At 32.4% G+C, this 21,551-nt stretch overlaps 1 protein-coding gene across 4 annotated transcripts in view; it reads left to right on the top strand.

Moving 5' to 3' along the window:
• Positions 1-21,551, top strand: part of ANAPC1 (anaphase promoting complex subunit 1) — a 136,125-nt gene that overhangs the window by 97,751 nt on the left and 16,823 nt on the right. The window contains exons 40-45 of one of the 4 annotated variants that reach the window (XR_012486073.1): positions 6,805-6,911; positions 14,550-14,667; positions 15,464-15,541; positions 16,536-16,603; positions 18,480-18,618; positions 19,543-19,629. Coding sequence is in view for 2 of the 4 variants with exons in the window: in XM_074287684.1 (XP_074143785.1) it covers positions 14,550-14,667; positions 15,425-15,541; positions 16,536-16,603; positions 18,480-18,618; positions 19,543-19,629 (529 nt within the window). In the remaining 2 variants the exon portion in view is untranslated. Of the gene's footprint in view, positions 1-6,804; positions 6,912-14,549; positions 14,668-15,424; positions 15,542-16,535; positions 16,604-18,479; positions 18,619-19,542; positions 19,630-21,551 lie in introns of those variants that run through there. The other 3 variants (XM_074287685.1, XM_074287684.1, XR_012486074.1) reach the window with 3 other exon arrangements.

Raw genomic sequence — 21,551 nt, 5'->3', positions numbered from 1 at the left:
CTGTTTACATTTGTCTAAGTAATATTACTTCTACATCTCTCATGATTCTCTTCAGTTTTTTCTCCAGCTTCTAGAAGTAGCATCATTGTTCTCTGGCATCAGGCACATTTTAGACTTTATTGCTCATATATAGTAATACACTCATCAAGAGGAAGAAATTTTAGTTTTACCTTTCCTAAAACTAAAGTTTATTTCTCCATACCATGACCCAATGCTAAGAGAGATTCCTTCAGCTTGTCATCTTTTCCTTCCACCTCAATGTTTTCTACTCCTATAGTTATGATTTCTTTCCTGGACTCTTTATATCATTAGCTTTTAATTGGATTCCTGACTTCCAGTTTCATTCTTCTGCAATTCTATCTTTAAACAGCTCCTGAATAATCTTTTTTTTAGAGTACAATCTGACTGTGTCTTCTTTGCTCAGATTCCATATTGCTTCCAGGATAGATAAAATTAAAAATTTTCATGTTGGCATTTAAAGTCCTTGGTTTGGCTCCACCTTAGCCTTCCAGATTTATTAACTCCCTTTCACTTACTCTGTTTTGCAGCCAGATTTATCTGTCACCTTTTCACCAAACATTTCCAGCCTTCCTGCTTTACCACAGGCTGGCCTTTGTTTCTGAAATGTATTCTTTTCTCAGATCTAACTCTTGGAACTCTTAGCTTTCCTCAAAACTCAACTTGAGTGCCACTGTAACCTACTGGAGGCTTTTCCTAATTCCCCCAGTTGTTAGTGATCTCTTCCTCCACAAATTGTATTTATCTGTTTCAATGTTGTATACTTTCAGTGAATGGAAAGGTTCTTGAAGGCAAGATTGATTTTTTTTTTTAAGGTTTTTGTTGTTGTTGTTGTTGTTGTTTTGGTTTGGTTTTTTGTATCCCTTATGTATCCAAACAACATTTTACCCATAGTAAATCCCTAATAAAAATTTGTTGGATCTAGCTAAATTTATTTGGTAGTGGTTTTGGTAATTGTTACTTTGTAGTAATATTTTGAAATTAGATAGCATCAAACCATTCTTGTTCTTGTTATAAAATATTCTTTTAGTTTCATTACTTCAAATGGATTTTGTTTTTGTTATTTTTGTGTCCAGTTCTATGAAGTACCCTTTTGGTAATTTATTGGTAGAATAATAAATCAATATATTAATTTGAATACTACCATTATTTTTGCTGATTTGATGTAGTTGAGCTGTATTTATAAGTATTTAGCTTTTATGTCTCTAAAATTAATTTTATAGGAGGCACATAGATGACATAGTGGATAGAGCACTGGCTGGCCAAGAGTTCAATCTAGCCTCAGACAACTAACACTTCCTGTGACCCTGGCCAAGTCACTTAACCCCAATTGCTACACTCCAGAAAGAAAAAAAATAAATCATTAAAAAAAATTTTATATTGCTTATATAGGAGATTTTGGTGTATGTGAACAGATATTTAATGCCTTTTGCTATCTAAAAGTAATATTTTTTCCTACTAAACTACTGCATTGGAGACTTAATTGTTATCCCTTCCTCATGTCTTTCCTCTTTCTCCAATCCTCTTCTGTAAAGCTGCCACAGTGATTTTCATTAAACAAAAGCTCTGACTGTGTCACTACTACTTAATAAGGTCAGGAGCACCCTATTGGCTCTAGAATAAAATTAAAATTCCAGTGTTTTACTTTTTAAACTCTTCTACAACTTGACCCTAACCTATTCTTGCAACTTTTTTGTATAGTACATAATTTCCATTGCTAACTTAACAGTTTAAACAAACTGGCCTTCTCCTTTTGCTTTTGTATGGCTTTCTTAGCTTTTTTTCTGGCCATTGCTCATACCTAGAATCTATTCCCTCCTCACCTCTACTTTATAAAATTCTCCTTTTTGGCCCAGCTTAGATGACATCTTCAACACAAAGCTTTTTTTTTTGGACATTTCTTCACCCCCAAATTGCTAGTGGCTTCCCACCTTAACTACCTTGCATAACCTTATAGTTATTGTTTTTTCTTAAACATCCATGCACACACACAGAAACTGTATATGTGTGTGTGTGAGTGAGTAATAGGGAAAGAATGACCCTTTAGTCAACTAACATTTATTAAATTCCTATCATGTGCTAGTCATTGTGTACAATTTCTGCATTTGAATTTATATAGTCCATTGGGGAAAACAGCATGTCAACAGCTATATACAAACAAGATATACATACACACACAGGGAGGGAAGTAGTATTAAGAGGAATTAGGAAAGGCTTTTTTTTTTTTTTTTTTTTTTTTTGCAGATGAACATTAGCTGAGACTTGAAGGAATATAGGGAAACCAGGAGGAAGATCAGGAAGGGGAAAGGTCTGACTATGAGAGTACCTAGTGAAAATTACTGGAGTTGGAAGATGAACTGTTTTGCATAAGGAGCAGCTTACACATTTTAGGAGCAGCTGAGAAGATCAGTATCACTGGATCACAGAGAAGAAACAGGGCTGTAATGTGTAACCAGACTAGGCAAGTAAGGAGCCAGGTAATGGAGGGCTATAAAAGACAAACTGATAATGTTAAATTTGATCCTGGACGTGATAGGGAGCCATTAGAATTTATTGAATAGACGGGTTACATGATCAGACTTATGCTTTAAAAAGAATATAAATTTAATTGCTGAGTAGAGTTTGCACTGCAGTAGGGAGACACTTGAAGCGGTGAAACTCTTCAGTAGGTTTTTTTTGCTCTAAAAATAGGCTTGAGGTGATAAGGGCCTGTACCAGTATGTGGCAGTGTCAGAGGAGAGAAATAGGCTCATTTGAGATCTGTTAAGAAAAGTAGAAAAGATGGGGCCTGACAGTTAAATTGAATAGGAGGTATTATTGGGTGTATCTTACAATAGATTCTGCCTCTCTGCCAAACACAGGCAGAATGTGTGTGTGTGTGTGTGTGTGTGTGTGTGTGTGTGTGTGTGTGTGTGTGTGTGTGTGGTGTGTGTGTTGTGTTTGGTATATTATCTCATCTGATACAATGTAAGGTCCTTGAGAACAGGGATTCTTTTTCTTTTTTTTTAAATTTTGTAAATCCTCTTTGCCTAGCACAATACCTGGAACATAATAGGTACTTGACAAATTCTTTTTGATTGATTGATTTGTAGATTTGTTGAATTTTCTATAACTTTAGTGAAAAGATATAACATGGCCTAGTCAATAATTAATTTTAGCTCCAGGAAGACCTAAGTTGAAGTCACATTTTGTTTCTCCTCCTTCCCCCCTGAAGCTGTTGGGGTAAAGTGATTTGCCTAAAGTCACTTAGCTAATAATTATGAAGTATCTGAAGCCAGATTTGAATTTGGGTCCTCCTGACTTCAGGGCCAGTATTCTATGCACTGTGCCATCTAGCTGTCCTTTCAAGTCTCATCTCTGACCCATACTGAGTGTTACCTTGGGCCAATCATATTACTTCTTAATGTTCTAGGTACCTCTTTAAGACCATAAGTTGCACAATAGATGCCAATCTGCAGTGATACAGTTTCTTCAGTGACATCACAAGTCTAGCCCTACTCCTTACAAGCTATTAATTGTCTATGTACTTGTCAGTTTTCACTGAGATAATTTTGCCTCTTGCCTATGCTTATTGAGTTAACCATTCAGGTGCTTATTGGTTTTATCTGTCATTTCATAGCAACTGTCTTCTTAAGAGTACTTAGACAATAGGAGCTTATAGATTTGGGTTTTAGATTAGGTTGGTTTTATAGAAAAGAAATTATCAGAAAGCATAAAGAAGTACAGAAATTTTGTATGTTCTTTCTAATGGTGGTGGTAGGATTTACCAAGGTGAGGTATTTAGTCATATTACTTTATATAGTAGAAGAAAGGAAGTTCTTTTATTGATTTATAAAACTTAAAAATTGAAGTAAAGATGACTTTATAGATCTTACCTTCCTGTCAAGGATCTTTATGAAATAAAGCAATCTTTGACTCCCCTTAAATGAATCTTTGGATGTTAAAAAAAAAAAAAAAGAAAAGAAAAAGAAAAGAAAAAAAAAAAGAAAAGAAAAGAAACTGAAAGCCTTTCCATCAAATGGTTATTTTGGTGAAAAATAACTCAAAAATTCCTCCTTCAAATTATGACCTTATAGGGAAAATACTTATGGAGAATTTTAATATATACATCTTAATCATTATGCCTTCAATTTTTGGCATTCTAATAATCCGGTAACAATGGAGATAGTGACAATCTTTGCTTTACCCCTTAGTATTATTGGGATAACTTTAAGTGTTTCTTAGTTACAAATAATGTTAGCAATCATAAAAACTATTTGGTGCTAGTTTTGAAATCACAAAATTAAGTCATTGAAATAAACTAGATGAAGAATCAGCAACAATTGAAGTTAACAGCATTATATAAACCAAAGAACATAAAACACTGTAGAAAACCAGAAAGAAATTTGTAGCAAAATTTAAATTTAGATCAGCATCTTGTACCACATGCCACAGCAAGATAAAAATATATATCCCACTAAAATTTTAATATACAATCAAATCAAATACCATTTAAATTATAGACATCATTTTTTAACAGATACCTTTATTTAATTCATGATAACACTTTAAAGTAGATAGTTAAATATTATTATATCATTATTTCACAGAAGAGGAAAACCATGACTTTCAGAAGGACATAGAGCTTTTAAGTGGCAAAGCTAAAATGAAAACCCAGACCTCTGATTTCCTTTTTTATTGTGAACTTAATAATAAATAAAACATTTTTCCTTGAAACATCTCTTGAGAATCTACTGTCTAAAATATGTTGAAAATTAATGCAAAAATATGAGACTAAAAGACATTCCCTAGTGAATATAAAGGATAGAAATAAACTATTTTCAAAAGAATTATTGCAAACTATTATTAAACACATTGACAGTTTCTCCATTTTCTGACATAATAAGAAAAGTGAAAATCAAAATAGTTCTGAAGTTTTATCCTCACTCCCAGGAAAATGGCTAAGATACAGAAGAAAACATTCAGTTTTAGAAGGAGTGGTGAATGGAAAAAAGAACACAGACAAAATGTTGGTCTAATCATCCTTAAAAGCAGCTTATAACTATGTTAAGAAATGACTAAGTCCCCATAGCCTTTGATCCTTTCATCCCATTGCTAGACACATATTTCATGAGTTCAAAGAGGATCATGTGACTGAAAGTCTTGTACAATTTGGTGTTTATGTATATATTTATATAAACATATAATACATTTATATACATACATGCATATGTGCATGGCATGGTATATTTTATGTGCAGTCACATGTGTGTATATATACACACACACACATATATATGCATGCATATGAACACATAGACATATATCCAATAGTTTTAACATGTTACTTTTGAAGCTGAACCACTTGTTGCTCTTTCCTTCTAAATGTCCTTGTTTTCTTCTGTGCATTAAAAAAAGTGCCTCTCTTCTTTCATATTGTTTTATTTATAACTATTGCTGCTACCATTCTCCCCATAATTTTAGTCTCCTAATGCCCCCCTCCCTTCAATTTAAAAAAAAAAAAGGAAAAATGCAAATAAGTATAGGCAATCAAAAGACATTCATTTACACATTGCATCTATCATCTCTTCCTTAGGAAGAAGGTAGCATCACTGGATCCTCTATAATCATAGTTGATCATTGCATTGATCAGAGTTGTGAATTGTTTTGCTTTGTCATTTTGTTGTTAATTCATTTGTGACTCCAGGGACTCAACTATATATAACGTTTTTTGGACAACATTACTGGACTGATTTGCCATTTCCTTTTCCAGTTTTATGCAGACAGGGATTAAATAACTTGCCCAGAGTCACATAGCTTATAAGTGTCTGAGGTCAGATTTGAACTCTGATCTTTCTGACTCTAGACCCAGTGTTTTATTCCCTGTGTCATCTAAGTACTTCAGTTATTATTGTATAAATACTTTTCTTGATTCTGCTCATTTCACTCTGCATCAGTTCATACAGTTCTTCCCAGGTTCCTTTGAATCCATCCCTTTGATCATTGCTTATGGCAAAATCCCATTGTATTCATATATTGGAATTTGTTCTGTCACTCCCCAATCCATGAACATCCCTTTTATTTTTAGTTCTTTTCTTCAACAAAAAGAGTTACTATCAATAGTTTTGTGTTTATGAATCATTTATCTCTTTCTTTAAAATCTTTAGGTTAGGACTGATGATGGTTTTGCTAGGTCAAGGGGTTAGTTAGTGACAAGTTAGTGACTTTTTAAAGGCATTGATTCATATTGTTTTCCATAGTAATTGAATCAATTCACAGTTCTACCAACAGTTTACCCATGTGCCTATTTTCCCACAATTCCTCTAATAATTATGTTTTTTTTTTTCTTTTTTTTTAAATTATCTTTTTCAGTCTGGTAGGTGGAAGGTGGAACATCAAAGTTGATTTAATTAGCATTTCTTTGAACAGTAAATGTAGTCTTTTTTTTTTTCATATAATTGAGAGCTTGGTTTTCTTCCTTTGAGAATGGACTGTTTATATCCTTTGTTGATTTATATTTTGGAGAATGGTTGTCATTCTTATATGTTTGCTTCAGTTGTTGATATAGCTTGGATTTGAGACATATATCAAAGGAACTTCCTGCAAAGATTTTTCCAAGTTTACCAAGTATTCTACGTCTGGTATTAACTGTATTGATTTGTTTATATAAAATCTTTAAAAATTTTTTATTATCAAAATTGTTTATCTTTTATGATCCTATGACCTCTTCTCCTATCCATAGTTCTGAAAGCTATTTTTATTTTTCTTCTTTGCTCCTTTATTTATAATGTGACCTTTTATATCTAGGTCATGTATCCATTTGGAGCTTATTGTGGTATGTGGTGTGAGATGTTGTTCTAAACCTAATTTCTGCCAGACTGCTTTCCAGTTTTCCCAGCAGTTTTTGTTAAATGGTGAGTCCTTACCTCAGTAGTTGCGGTCTTTGGATTTATCAAACGCTGTGTTGCTATGTTCTTTTGCTTCTGTATGATACTTAATCTGTTCTCTTTGATTGACTTTTCAATTTTTTTAGCCTGTACCTAATAATTTTCATGATTACTTCTTAGATAGTATGGTTTGAGATCTGATACTGCTAGCTTCTTTTCCTTTCAACCTTTTTTTTTTTCATTATTTCTCTTGAGAATCTTGAATTTGTTCCATCAAATGAATTTTTAAAATATTTTTCCTAATTCTTTAATTCTTTAGTAGTTTTATTGGTTTATCATTAAGTAAATTAAGTTAGGTAGCATTAGTTTAGTGATATAGCCCAATTATGAACAATCAGTATCTCTCTACTTGTTTTGACTTTTAGTGAAAAAGGCTTGTTAGTTGTATTTATGCTTAACTGCAGAGCATTTTTTTGTAACAGCAAAGAGTTGGAGACAAAATTAGTTATCCATCACTTGGAGAGTGAAAAAATTTTAGTATAACACAATTTTGTGAAATATGACTGTCATAAGAAACATTGAATGAAAAGGCTACAGGAACAGCTATGAAGTGATATAAGTACGTTGAGGAAATGAATATATACATTGAGTATTGTTCATTCAGTTTCAGTCATGTCCAAATCTTTATGACTTCATTTGGGGTTTTCATACTTGGTAGAGATATTGGAGTGGTTTGCCATTTCCTTCTGCAGCTCATTTTGCTGAGGCAAACAAGGTTAAGTGATTTGCCCAAGTTCACACAACTAGTATGTGGTCGAAATCATATTTGAACTCCGAAAGAGAAGTCTTCCTGACTCCAGACTCAGTGTTCTATGTACTTTATCACCTTCCTGCTCTTATAAATTGACTGCAACAATGCAATATAAATATTCAGAGATATATTCTCCTACAAACTGTTGCAGTTGCATCCCAGAATTTTGGGTATATTTCTCAGATTGTTTTAAATTTTTTGTTACAATAATTTGTTCTTTTTATAAATTATTGTGGATAATGCTGATTTTTACATCATTTTTATTTTTCAAAATTTCCTTCCTATCTTATCTTCCCCAAAATGTATCTTTTATAATAAAGAATTTTTTAAGATTAAAAAAAACCCAATACATCAAGTCTGACACTATTATGTTGCACATTTATAGTTTCTTCTCCCTCTGCAGAGGTAGAAAGGAAATATTTTCTCATATCTCTTTTTTTGACTAAAGCTTTTTGATAATTATAATTTTACAATATGCTGTTTTTTTTTTCATTCTTCCCAATTATATCACTATGGTTATTATGTATATTGTTTTCCTGGTAATGATTATTTCATTTTGCATCAGTTCATATCTTTCTTCCCTTGTTTCTAGAATCTTCATTTCTTATGGCACAGTAATTTACTTTTACATTCATGTGCCATAATTTGTTTGGCCATTCCTCAGTCAATGGACATCTTCTTTGTTTCCAGCCTTTGCTACTACAATAAGTCCTGCCATAAATATTTTGGTAAATGTGGGAACTTTTTTTGTTTGTCTTTGACTAACTTGGGATTCCTAACATAGGAATTGGGTCAAAAAGTATGGACATCTAGTCCTTTTCCTACCTTAAGTGCAAATCACTCTCTAGAATAATTGAACCAGTTTACACTTTCAATACCAGTATATTAGTTTTCTGTCTTTCTAAAACATTTTCACTTGTTTTTTAACCTTTCATTATCTAGGGTTAATATTATTTAGTTTAAACTCCACTTAATCCATTGTTAATAAGCTCTTTGATATATAAGTTCAGTAATGTATATTATACATTGTCTCACATAATCACTTCATTTAAAAATGCCTCTAGGTATTGTAAAATAGTCTTCTTAACATTCTAATTCAATGGTTTCCAAAGTAGATATGATACATCTAGCTTTACTTACATTCTATTAAGAGCATAAATTTCTTTCTAATTTATCTATTACATATGTGTAAGTTTAAAAGAGATCTGTTAAAAGTCACATGCAGTTTAGTCTTAGTATTTATAAATGTGTGTGGAGTTAAATCAGTTTTCCCATTAATTATTTTTATGCTATACCAATCATTCAGCATATATACTTATAGACACAAATATATTTATTGTTAATATTAATATTCATTTATTATCTTATAGTGCCTTAAAGCCTTAAGGTATTTTTCAGTTTGTTTATAACTCTTGAACAATGTCTATTTTTACAGTTTCCCTGACTGCCATTTCTGCTTTTTATTTTTTTTTTTTATTCAGCTGAGGAATGCATTCAATTCCAACCCCTCATTTTAATGCTAGATATCTTTACATTATATTTTTTTAAATAAACAAATTTTAGTATTTTACTTTCTAATGTATTCTGTTGTATTTCTCAGTTTTGTATGTGAGTTCATACCATTCACATTCATGGTTATGACTGTTGGGTTTAATTTTTCCCTCCATTAAATTTTGTTAGAATTTTTTCCCCACTTTTTTTTTTTTTTGAAAGAAAAAAAAATCACTTGCAGCCTGATTTTAGTATTTCTTAGAACAATCTGATTTTCCCCATTGAGAAAAAAAAATCACTTGGCTTTCTCTTCATCTTCCTTTTTGTATTTAAATAATGGATTAAATTTTATTTTTAAAAATTAAACATGTACATTCATTTTTTACATATTTCCATGTGATCCATGTTGGGAAAGAAATCAGAACAAAAGGGGAAAAACACGAGAATGGGGAGGAAAAACAAAAAAAGAAAAGAAAAGGTGAAAACAGTATTCTTCAATCTGCATTCAATCTCTAGGGTTCTCTCTCTAAATGCTGATGGCATTTACATCCATATCTTATTGAAATTGCATTGAATTGCTAAGAAGAGCTAAGTCCTTGTAGTTGGTCATCACACAGTCTTGCTGTTGTTGTGTACAATGTTTTTCTGGTTCTGCTCACTTCACTCAGCATCAGTTCGTATAAATCTCTCCTGGCTTTTCAGAAATTAACTTGTTCATCATTTCTTATAGAACAATAATATTCCATTAGTTTCGTATACTACAACTTATTCAGCCATTTCTCAATTGATGAGTATCCACTTATTTTCCAATTCTTTACCACCAAAAAATAGAGCTGCTCTAAATACTTTTGCACATGTGGACCCTTTTCCTTTTATGATCTTCTTGGAATACAGATCCAGTAGTGACACAGTAATCATTTCCTTCATCTTTTTTCAACTTTTCTTTGTTATATCCGGATAGGGTTATGATTCATGAGGTTCTCCTCTCTGCTCTTCTTATAAGAGTATGATGAATTTTTAGGATAAGTTATTCTTGGGTACAATCCATTTTCCACATATATTGTTGGTGAGTTTTCCTGGGTAATTTTGCTTAGAATTCCTTGATATGTGTTTTGTGTCTCATCAGTGCTTGAAATATTTTCCTTCTATCTTAGAAACTCTGGAGCTTCAAAATAACATTTCTTGGTTGAGTTAACCTTAATTTTTCTACATGGCGGAAGTACTTGTAGATTTTTAACACTCAAAATTTTCCTCTCTGTTTCTAGTATTTGTTAGTGTCTTTTGATCTTATAATTCTAACATCTTAAGATGTTTTGTTTCATTGTACTTTTCTAGCAAACTAGTAATTTTTACATTTTTCTCTTCAAGACTATTTCTCAGATCAATTTTTTAAAAATTGTAAATATCAAACCAATTTTGCTTTATTTTAATAATTGTTGTATCATTGAGTCTTTGGATTCTTTCTCCATTCCATTTTCAGGATTTTCACTTATTTGTTAAAAATTTTTCATCTTCTGGTTGAAGTCATCTTGAATTTTTCATTAAGACTCTCATTTCTCTTCGTATCTCTTTCTATAGCTTTTGTAGTAGCTTTCCAACATCTAAAGAGATCTAGGTTCCTGTGGTTATTCTATTTTCTGGGTTTCTAATTGTGTAATTGTATAATTATCCTATTTTCATGCAAATTTTTCTTGACATTTTTGTTCCACAGTGTTGTTTTTTTTTTAATGTGAAATAATTTTCAAAATTTATTTTTGCTTTCTCCTTTTCTTGATATTTGGTGGGTCCCCCCCTCCCTTTAGAAGTTTTCTCTAGGAACAGGGAGATAATTTTTTTTTTTCTTTTAGTATTTTTTTTTTTTTTTTACTTTAGTGCATTTCTAGAATTTTGAGATAACAAGGTAGATCTGGACTTAGACACAATTTCCCATATGGCTCTAAGTCATATAAATTGTTTATCCACACCTTCTCATTCTATATATATTCAGATGATTTTTTAAAGCAGTGATAAGTGTAGGATTTTATATGTATCTTCAACAAGCTTTGTTTTCCTTTATAAAGTGTCTTATTTCAGTTTTATTTTTGTTTATTGATGGCAGTGAGAAACCTGGGCTCTAAAAGCTAAATTAGTGGCATATTCCATTTTGGGAATTTGTACCAATCTGGAAAGATTTTTATTATGTTTTACAACAGAATTTGCTCTCTGAAGAAATATAGCAAAATATGGAGAGGCTTATTATTATGAGGTTATCTAGTTATTAGATGATAAAAGTGTATTATGTCCCATGAAATCACTGTCCTATACAGTATCCTTGTACTTCAGCATTTTTGGCAGAGTATCAAAAAAAGATGGATATTAAAAGTTTGTACAGTTTTTGGACTGTCTATGTTTCTTATCAAATACATTATGTACATATTTAACAGTATTCTTAATATATGATATTTGCCTAATGACCTAGTTGCATTGTTGGAGAAACTGAACCATAACTATATTCTTATTCTCAGGATAATTGAAAATAAAAAACAAAGATGTTGCAGTTAAATGGAAGAATGGCTAGCAGCTAAGATAAATAGCAAAGCTAGTTTTATAGTATGAACACAACCAAAATAAATTTTATAAGTTATTATTATTTTTGACATCTAACTCTAATGGTTGTATAAGCTCTGAGGCAAGCAAATTTACTTGTGTAACTAACTCTGTGTAAGCATTGAAACATCAAAAATAGAAATCAATCAATAAGCATTTATTCTACACTTTCATTTTGCCAAACACTGTAGTAGAAGTTGGAAATATAAAGATAAGAGTGGAAATAGTGTTTGTTCTTAAGTAGTTTCCATTATATTGGGGAAATAAAAATGTATGTATAGATACATATAAAACAGGTTAAAGTAGATTAAAGACAGTTTTGGAGGGAAGGATGGAAGGCACTAGCAGCTGGGGACAATCAGGAAAGGCCTCGTGTAAAAGTACTTTTGCTAACTTGGAAAAAACTAGCAATTGAGAGGCAGATGACGTGCAAATTTATAAAGTTAAGGATGGAATACTATTTAAGAGGAATTGGAAAAAAATTAATTTGGCTGGATAGGAGAGTACATGGTGGGATGTAATATTATGATAAAGCTAAGAAAAAGAAGGAGGACTAGATTATAAACAGCTTCAGATGTTATGTTAATAATGAATAAGAAAGTGAGCTATATGCCTTAGAATTTATGCTATAGGAAAGTCACCTTGACATCTTTGTGGAGGGATTGGAAAAGAGAAACCAATCAGAAAGCTATTATATTACTCTAGCAGAATGATGCTATGCAGAACTAGAATGGTCACTTTGTGAATGAAGGAAAAGGAATGTATTTGAGTATTGTTATGGAGAGTAAAATGTCAAGATATGGTAACTGATTGAAAATAAATTGTTGAGAGAAGATGTTATCTTTGGAGTCAAAGATGCACCTGAGTGACTTGGAGGATGGTGGTTTCCTAAATAAGAGGAATATATAGAAGACAGTTGTATTTGGGGGAGGGGAGAGATGAATTCTGTTTGAAACATATTGAGTTTTAGATATCTGTGGGACATGTGGTTTGGAATGATTAATTGGTTGATATTATAGGACTAGAGAAAATCTAGGGCAGAACTTATATATAGGTCTGAGAGTTATCTGCAAGAATATAATTTAACTTGTGAGAGTGATGATCATGGTTATGAAATTAGTGTAAAACCTACCCTTTTGATTCCAGCAATGTCTCTACTGGGTCTGTATCCCAAGAAGAAGGAGAAGGACCTACATGTGCAAAAATTGTTTGTAGCAGCTCATTTTTATAGTGACAAGGAATTGGAAATTGAGTGGATGCCCAAAAGTTGGGGAACAGCTTAATAAGTTGTGGTATGTGAATGTAGTGGAATATTATTCTCTAAGAAATGATGAGCAGGCTGATTTCAGAAAAGTCTGGACTTCCATGAGCCGATACTGAGTTTAGTGTTCAGAACCAGGAGAACATTATATATATTAACAACAAGATTATGTGATGATCGACTGTGCTAGATTTGCCTCTTCAACAAAGCAATGATTCAAGGCAATTCCAATAGATTTGGGATGGGAAAATGCCATATGCATCCAGAAAGAGAAACCTAGAGACTGAAAGTGAATGGAAACATAGTATTTGTTGTTGTTTGGTTTTTTCCTTGTGTTTTTTTTTTCCCCTTTTGATCTGATTTTTCTTTTTCTTTCCTTCCTTCCTTCCTTCCTTCCTTCCTTCCTTCCTTCCTTCCTCCCTCCCTCCCTCCCTCCCTCCCTCCCTCCCTCCCTCCCTCCCTCCCTTCTTCCCTCCCTTCTTCCCTCCCTCCCTCTCTCCTTCCCTCACACAGCCAGGAAGTGTTAAATGTCTGAGACCAGATTTAAACTCAGGTCCTCATGGTTCTCTGTCCACTGCGCCACCTAGCTGCCCCATGATCTGATTTTTTTTTTTTAACAACATGACAAATATGGAAATATATTCAAATAATTGAAAAGATTTAATCCATATCAGATTGCTTACTGGCTTGGGGAGGGGGAAAAAATAAGAGAGGGAGGAGAAAAATTTGGAATACAAAGTTTTACAAAAATGAATGCTGAAAATTATATATGTATTTAGGGAAAAAAATAAAATACTATCATATTACTACAAAAAGCATATCTGGTTAAGAAATCATTGGTAACTTTCGAGAGAAGCATCGTAGTTGAGTAAGGAACTCTAAAGTCAAAAGACTTTAGAGTCTTTTGAGTCAAAAGAGAGTGCCAAGAGAGACAAGGAATACATACCATTTTATGTTTAGGACTTTGGCTATGAAAGAAAGAAGAGCTGTTGAATGATAAACTGGCTCTTTCAGTAAGCTAGGTATTCTAGGCTAACACAAAGGTACATAGAGTAGGAGATGGAAAAGCATGTAAGAACAATAAGAAGACTAATTTGGCTGGACATAGAATGTGTGTAGGGGAGTAGATTAGAATAATACAATCAAAAGTAGGATAGTATTGTTCTCATTTTTAGAGGACCTTGAATTCTATGTAGAGGAGTTTGATCCAGACAACTAAGTTTCAGTTAAAGCAAGAATTTGGAAAGCCTGTTTATTATCTACTCCCCAATTATATCATGTGTTTTTAGACAAGGAAATGAGGTTGGTAAGTGTTGGTAGACTAAAAGTTTGCATAGAATCTCTCCTTGATGGTCTATTCCCTTCAAAAGTGTTGATGAAACATTAGCTACAGAAACAGACTCCAGATGGCTGAATGAAGTTTTATTATCATTTCTCTCATTTTGTGCTTGTAGAAAAATGAAAATTTTAGAGACTACAATTTTTCTAACCCTATATCTGTATTTTCTGTTAATAGGTATCATCTCCAGGCTCTTCGACACTTGTATGTACTAGCAGCAGAACCAAGACTTCTTGTTCCTGTTGATGTAGATACAAATACACCTTGCTATGCATTATTAGAGGTTACATACAAGGTAATTTTTTTTCTCCCAGTTGTCTCTCTCCTTCCTCACCACATACATAACTTATTTAGTGTCTTAGTTTATTTCACCATTTTCCTTACTGTCATTCTTTGTTATGATGATTTGTTATGTTAATCTTCTTTAAAAAATTAAATAACACCAATTATCCAAGTAGTATGTTATAGTAGAAAGAGTGACTCCAAGTGAAGGACTTGGGTTAGAATCATAGCTTTGGTTTTTTACTTTTCTGAGCCTTAGTTTTCTCTTCCGTACATTGAGGGAGTTGGACTAGATAAGATAGGATTAGAGACCTAAGGTTTCTTTTACCTCTGAGGGATAGAATTAAAGGTGGATGATTCCTGTAGTCTTTTACACAGTAAAGATTTTAGTTATGAATAAGACTTCGCTACTTTACTCTAATCAGTGATTCTGTGTTGTCTGAAGTCTATATGTTCTGTCAGTCTTTTTCACCTATTTTTTTCTTGATTAAAAGTGTTGGGGAAAAAAAGTGTTGTATTGTTTTACATGTGTCCTTCCTAAACTGTTCAGCATGATGCAGAGTAAAGGTAGTTTGGGAATCTTATTCAGAGAATTAGCAATTTAATATATACAAAATATATTACAAATCAGCATATGCTTTTTCATATCGTGTACATTTAAATTAGAGAACAATGTTTGTTTTGGTCGTTGGTGGGTTTTTTTAATGAGACATTTAATAAAAGAATCAATGGGAAATTGAGTCTTTTTTTACATTCTGGCTTCCATTAAGCACACTGTACAGAGCTCTTCTTTCTTTGATGATATAAAGGGTACTCAGTGGTATGAAGAAACAACAGAAGAGCTAATGGCACCTACACTGCTTCCTGAGCTTCACCTTTTAAAACAGGTAAGTTGGGATAAAATTTGAGTACTTCCATTTTTGAATACATGCATATATAATGAATTAGTTTAATCAGAATAACACTAAATATGTGAAAAATTGTTTCCTTTTCCCCCTCCCTCCTGCATTATGGAAAATGTCACCTAATTATAACAATTTCAAGTGTTAAAATGTTAAACAGGTCATGTAGTGAGGTTATTTACTTTCATAGAAATTTTGAATATTAATTAGTACACATTGATTAAGCATCTACTCTTTAGCTACCACTGTGCTAAAACACTTGGGAATACAAAAGAGGCTAAAGTTCTCATGGAGCTTGCAATCTAATTGGGGCAAAGAAATATATATACAAAGTGAGCTTGTATACATAATTAATAGAAAATAATTAAAAGCTCCTGAATTAAGAGGGGTTAGGGAAGGCTTCCTCTAGAGGACAGTAGGATTTTAATTGGGATTTAAAGGAAGTTAGGGAGATCAGTAGTGAGAGTGGAGGAAGGAGAGTATTTCTGTGCATGGGGTTCAGCCAGAGAAAATTCCCAGGACAGAGTGATAGAGTGTCTTGTTTCCATAACAGCAAGGAGGCCATTGTCACTAGGTTGAAGAATATGTGTTGAATAATAAGATATGAGGAAACTGGAAAGGTTGGAGGAAGCTAAGTTATGAAGAGCTTTGAATGCCAAAAGAGCATTTTGTTTTTTGATCCTGGGAGCAATAAGAAGTGATCGGAATTTGTTGAGTTGAGGTCATATGGTCTGACTTGGGTTTTAGGAAAATCACTTTAGTAACTGGAAAGTGGATTGAAGCAGAGAGAAATTTGAGATAGGTAGCCTAAATATAGGCAAAAAGAATTCCTCTGGCTATATAACATAGCACTTAGAAATAAAGCCACTAAGCTAGTCTAGAGGTGCATTCCAGTTTTTATTAATCTCATTTCTTCCAAATAATTTAACTCCTTTTTGCTCTAATAAGCATATCTATATTTATATATTTATCTTGACAGATTAAAGTGAAAGGCCCACGATATTGGGAATTGCTTATAGATTTAAGTAAAGGAATTCATCACTTGAAGTAAGTACATTGAAATCTGTGTTGTACCCTTTTGTAGAGCATAGGAGATGTTCAAATAGAAAGAATGTTTATTTAAACAATAATAACTAGAATATTAGTAATAACTAGGCTATTTGTTATGTTATAAACTTAATGAAATATTGTCCCATTTTATAAATAAAACAAAAAAAAAAGGTTGGGTGTTTTTTTTTTTATTTTTTTATTTAGGACTCTAAAGCCTTATGTACCTATTTTAAATTATTTGGAACTTGAATTTATTTTCCTTTTTTTTTTTTTTTTTTCTCACTCCATCATCAAGCTTTTATTAAGGAGTTACTATATACCAGCTAGATAGAGCGCTGGACCTAGAGTCAGGAAGACTAATGTTTTTGAGTTCTGTTTGCCTTAGTTTTCTCATTTGTAAAATGAGCTGGAGAAGGAAACAGCAAACCACTCCAGTATTTCTGTAAAGAAAACCCCAAATGGGGTCATGAAGAATTGGACATGATGGAAGCAGCCTACCAACAATGTGCCAGACACTTTGCTACATTCTGGAGATACAAAATCAAAAGTACCTGTTCTAAAAGGAAGGACTCCCATTCTAATGAAAGAAGACAATCTATTTAGTGTAGTGGTGGTCAGGTAGCCTTTTGTCTAGGAAGTCACAGGAATGGTGCCTGGAGTTATAGGATAGTTGATGGCATGCACTGGTTGGGCTACAGTTCCATATCTGGAAAAGTTCAAGAAGTGGGGATAAGGGAATGTTATATCTTAATCTCACAATGTATATCTTAACCTCACAATATCCTCAAAGTATTTAATTTACTTTCATTAGGACAGTAATAGAATTGTATCCATAGATGGTTAATCTGAGATTTGAAAAAAAAGAGATTAAATAATTCTGGATAGTTCACGGAGATAGATAGAAATATGGTTGAGACAATAGGAGGGAAATTTCAATTATATTAGAAGAACATCCTAACAGTTTGATCTGTTCACTGTTGGAATAGGATACATTATATTTGGAAGTGTGATATAATTAAAGCACATGTTAGGGACAAAGAAGACCTGGGTTTTTGTTTTTGTTTTTGTTTTTGTTTTTGTTTTTGTTTTTTTTAAAAGAGCATAATGACCTACAAGATTTCTTTCAGAACTAATGCTGTAATTATATGGTAATTGAATTCAATAAATAGTGAGTACATGTTATATTCATAATACTGTCCTAGGCTCTGAGATAAAGAAATGAAACAAGTTGTTGTCTTCAAGGATCTTATATTCTACTGCCATTTATATAGTGTTTTTTACTACCTGCAGATATACATATATGCATATACATATGCATATATTTATTCAGAGCTTTACAAATGAGCTTTGTTCTTACAAAAATTTGTGAAGTAAATATAACAGACATTATTGTCCCTATTTCTAAGTTGAGGATTTAAATGACTTTCCTGAGGTCACATAACTGTTAGCATCAGTATAAGTCAGGACAAGCTGTCATACATTAATTAATCATCTGCTATATGCCAGGCACTGTGCTAAAGAAGGCAACAAATAGTCCCTTCTTTCAAGGATCTCACTATCTAATGGAGGAGATGCTGTGCAGCTAATTGTGTACAAACAAGATGGATAAGATGAATTAGAGCATCAAAAGAGGGAAGGTACACTGAGATTAAGGATGAATAGTCACAACGCTCTTTCCTCCTTCAAAGTCCAGACAAACAAGTAACAGAAATGAGAAGTAGCATAGTATTCTGATCTAACAGCCGTGTTTCTTCTAGGAACTAACCTTGGATTCTGAAAACATAGGAGCATTCTACTGAAGATCACCACACTTTGTAACTACCAAGAACAACTAGTAACAGTGTATCCTGAATTCAGTCTTGTTTTCTTTCAGATCAATTCTTTCCAAGGATGGGGTTTTATATGTGAAACTCAGGGCTGGACAGCTCTCTTACAAAGAAGATCCAATGGGCTGGCAAAGTTTGTTGGCTCAAACAGTTACTCACAGAAATTCTGAAGCCAGAGCTTTCAAGGTAATGTTGATAAGCATTAAGGGAACAAAGAATAGGGGAGAAAGAACAGTTATAACCCTAGTTTCTATTGGTCTTTAAATGTTTTTTCTTAGTGACTCTCTGTAGTGAAAGATTGATTTGTCTAATAGGGATTGGTTTTTGGGGTCACTCATGGAATTATGTGTAAACCTATCAGCATTCTTATTCATGTTTATCTTCTAACAGCAGAAAAAGTGGCATATTATATATTTAATAGCATTTTTAGTTTATCCCATTAGTTAATCCCAGTACTGTCAAGATTTGTCTTTTGTCAGGTATTGTCACACTCAAAAATTTTCTTTTTTCTAATACATTTATATACTTGATGCTAATATAAAAATTTTAGAAGTTTTAAAAATTAGTAAACATGACATAAAGCAACCAAATCCAAATCTTTAACCTTTAAGTTCCTTGAATTTGATATTACTGTTGTGAATAGTCTCTGAAATCCTTTCTAACCTGTGTCTCAGGTGTTTTGAAAAGAGCATAGAATATACCGAAAGCCTCTGTTTTCTGACCTATTTTTAGCTACTCTTTCCTGCTTTTTTCAATATGATTTTTGTTCCTTTTTTAATAATCAAATCTTTTCTGAGCCTTAGATTTATTTTAATCAGACATTCATTGAGAATATGGAGTACTGAATGGTCTCTTTGAGAGAATTAGAAGTTTTTTATGATTAGTGTTTAATATGTATGCAGCCTAATTTCTTACTTGCTTTTCCAGATCTCATACATACTCTTTTAGAAGGAATTTGAAAAAGCTCCATTAAGTTTTCTTTTTGAGCCTAATATAAGTTTTAGGGAATTATAGTTCAAAGGAAGAAAAGGTCTATTATATATAACTATATACTTAAGTTGGAACAATGAGTAAACTCCTGAGGCTTATTTATATTCTCTTTTCTTTTAGCCAGAAGCTATTTCGGCTTTCACCTCTGATCCAGCACTTTTGTCATTTGCTGAATATTTCTGCAAACCAACTGTGAACTTGGGCCAGGTATTTTATTTTATTAAAGTATCATTGCTGATATTTTTGTTGTTGTTGTTTTTCCTGTTAGTTTATGGACAATAAAATAGCATTTTTTTAACCTTTAAAAATTTATAGTAGCAGAAATGAAACATTTCTGTGTGAAACAAAGGGGAAAAAAAAGAAACAAAGGAAGAACTGCTCACAGTCTTAAAGCCTCAGTAATTGAATTTAAGGATATAAGAAATGCATTGAAAATTAAATTAGCAATCTGTTTATAGCCTCATGTTTTGACAGTGACATTTAAGAATGATTACAAAAAGATTTGTTTATCATCCATCATGATAAATTTGTTAGGGACTTGCTTTCAAAAACCCTCATTTTCTTTAATAACCTACAGTAAATATCTCTCTGGATTTAAATAAGACATTTTTGAACTTATATTTCTATTTTCATTTGCTTATGTTTCATTGATCCACTGTCCATCCTACAAAATTCAACTTGTGTTACTGGTCATAATATTATTGTTTACATAATATATAATACTACCAACTGCATAAAGTTCATTTCATTGTGAAGTTTTCGAAGGCTATGCCAATGGGAATATAGCTCTGGCAGGTTGTACTATGTTGAAAAAAGCTTTCAGTACAACCTCTGCAATTGCCTGCTTTCTAAGAACCAATTTAGTTTATTATAGAGAAGCCCATTCACTAATAGGCTGGCCACTTGGTGATACATTCTTTGCCCATAGAAGTTCAAGAAGCAAAAAAAGCCCTTAATGCTGTGCAGCCTCCTCCTTCTGTGGTGATGGTGTAGAAGAGTAGTGGATAAGATTGCATAGGGCAACATTAACTTATATATTGGTGTCTAAATGTTAAATTCTTGTCCAGTGACTGAAGATTGGATTTAATTCCTTCTCCTGGAAGAATTGAATTATATCAGCCTCAACATTTCACTATAAAACTAACTAGCAGGCAGATAAAAGTTGTTCATGGTTTTATTTGGAAAAGCAAATAAAGAAATTAATAGTTGGTTTCATCATTCATCCATAGGCAGTAAGAAATGCCATTTCATGAGATGCTGTCTTCTCAGAATGTAAGATTCATGATAAATGTTTTCAAAAAGAGACCATCAGGAAAATATTTACAACTTATATACCAATAGCTGTTTCAAAGAATAAAAAGGTAGAGAAATTTTAATGAAGAACTTAATAAGATCCTCAAAATTGAGTTCATATAGATTTTGATATTCAGTAACTTCAATTCAAAGTTAGACACTTGAGGAGAGCAAAAAGTGTATTGGAAAAGTTTGAGTAGTAACGACTTATATAATATTCTCATATTTAGATTTCACAAAAACCTTTTCCCAGAAAAGAATCAGAAGAAAATGGAAATCTTGAGACCCAAATAATAAATCAAAAATTAAATTGATCATTTATTTTGTTCTTTTTATAATGCATCCTGTAACATATTTTTGATCTTAGTAAAATACCATTTTCATCCTGTTGCTTATTCTAGGACTTATTATTTTTAGATTAAATTCCAGATTCCATAGCTTAACATAGACACACTAATTTTTCAACCTTCGTATCTTCTACTATTCAGTATAATCCCTCCAATCTAATCAATGTACTCTCTTCCTATCCCTCTCCCTTTATACTACTCCAAGCAATTTTCCTTTGACTCTTTTTTTTTTCTAGACTTTCACTCATGCTATAGTCCTATATCCCCTCCTTTCCTTCCATTTTTTTCAATGACTTTTCTCCTGTTATGTCTTAAATTTTTCTTACTAATCCTTTCAGATTTCATTTCCTTCTTGATATCTTTTTCATCCTTTGTTGATACTTCTTATTTCTGAATTCCTGTAACACTTCTTTTTAATACCATTCATTTTTGTAGTTTAATACAGTTAGCTGGTGTTTCATTATAGGATAAAGGTGACCCTAGATTCTT

This window comes from Sminthopsis crassicaudata, chromosome 2 (assembly GCF_048593235.1).
Source record: "Sminthopsis crassicaudata isolate SCR6 chromosome 2, ASM4859323v1, whole genome shotgun sequence".
Lineage (NCBI taxonomy): Eukaryota > Metazoa > Chordata > Mammalia > Dasyuromorphia > Dasyuridae > Sminthopsis > Sminthopsis crassicaudata.
Note: the sequence above shows the minus strand (reverse complement) of the source record. Positions and strands in the feature narration are given on the sequence as shown.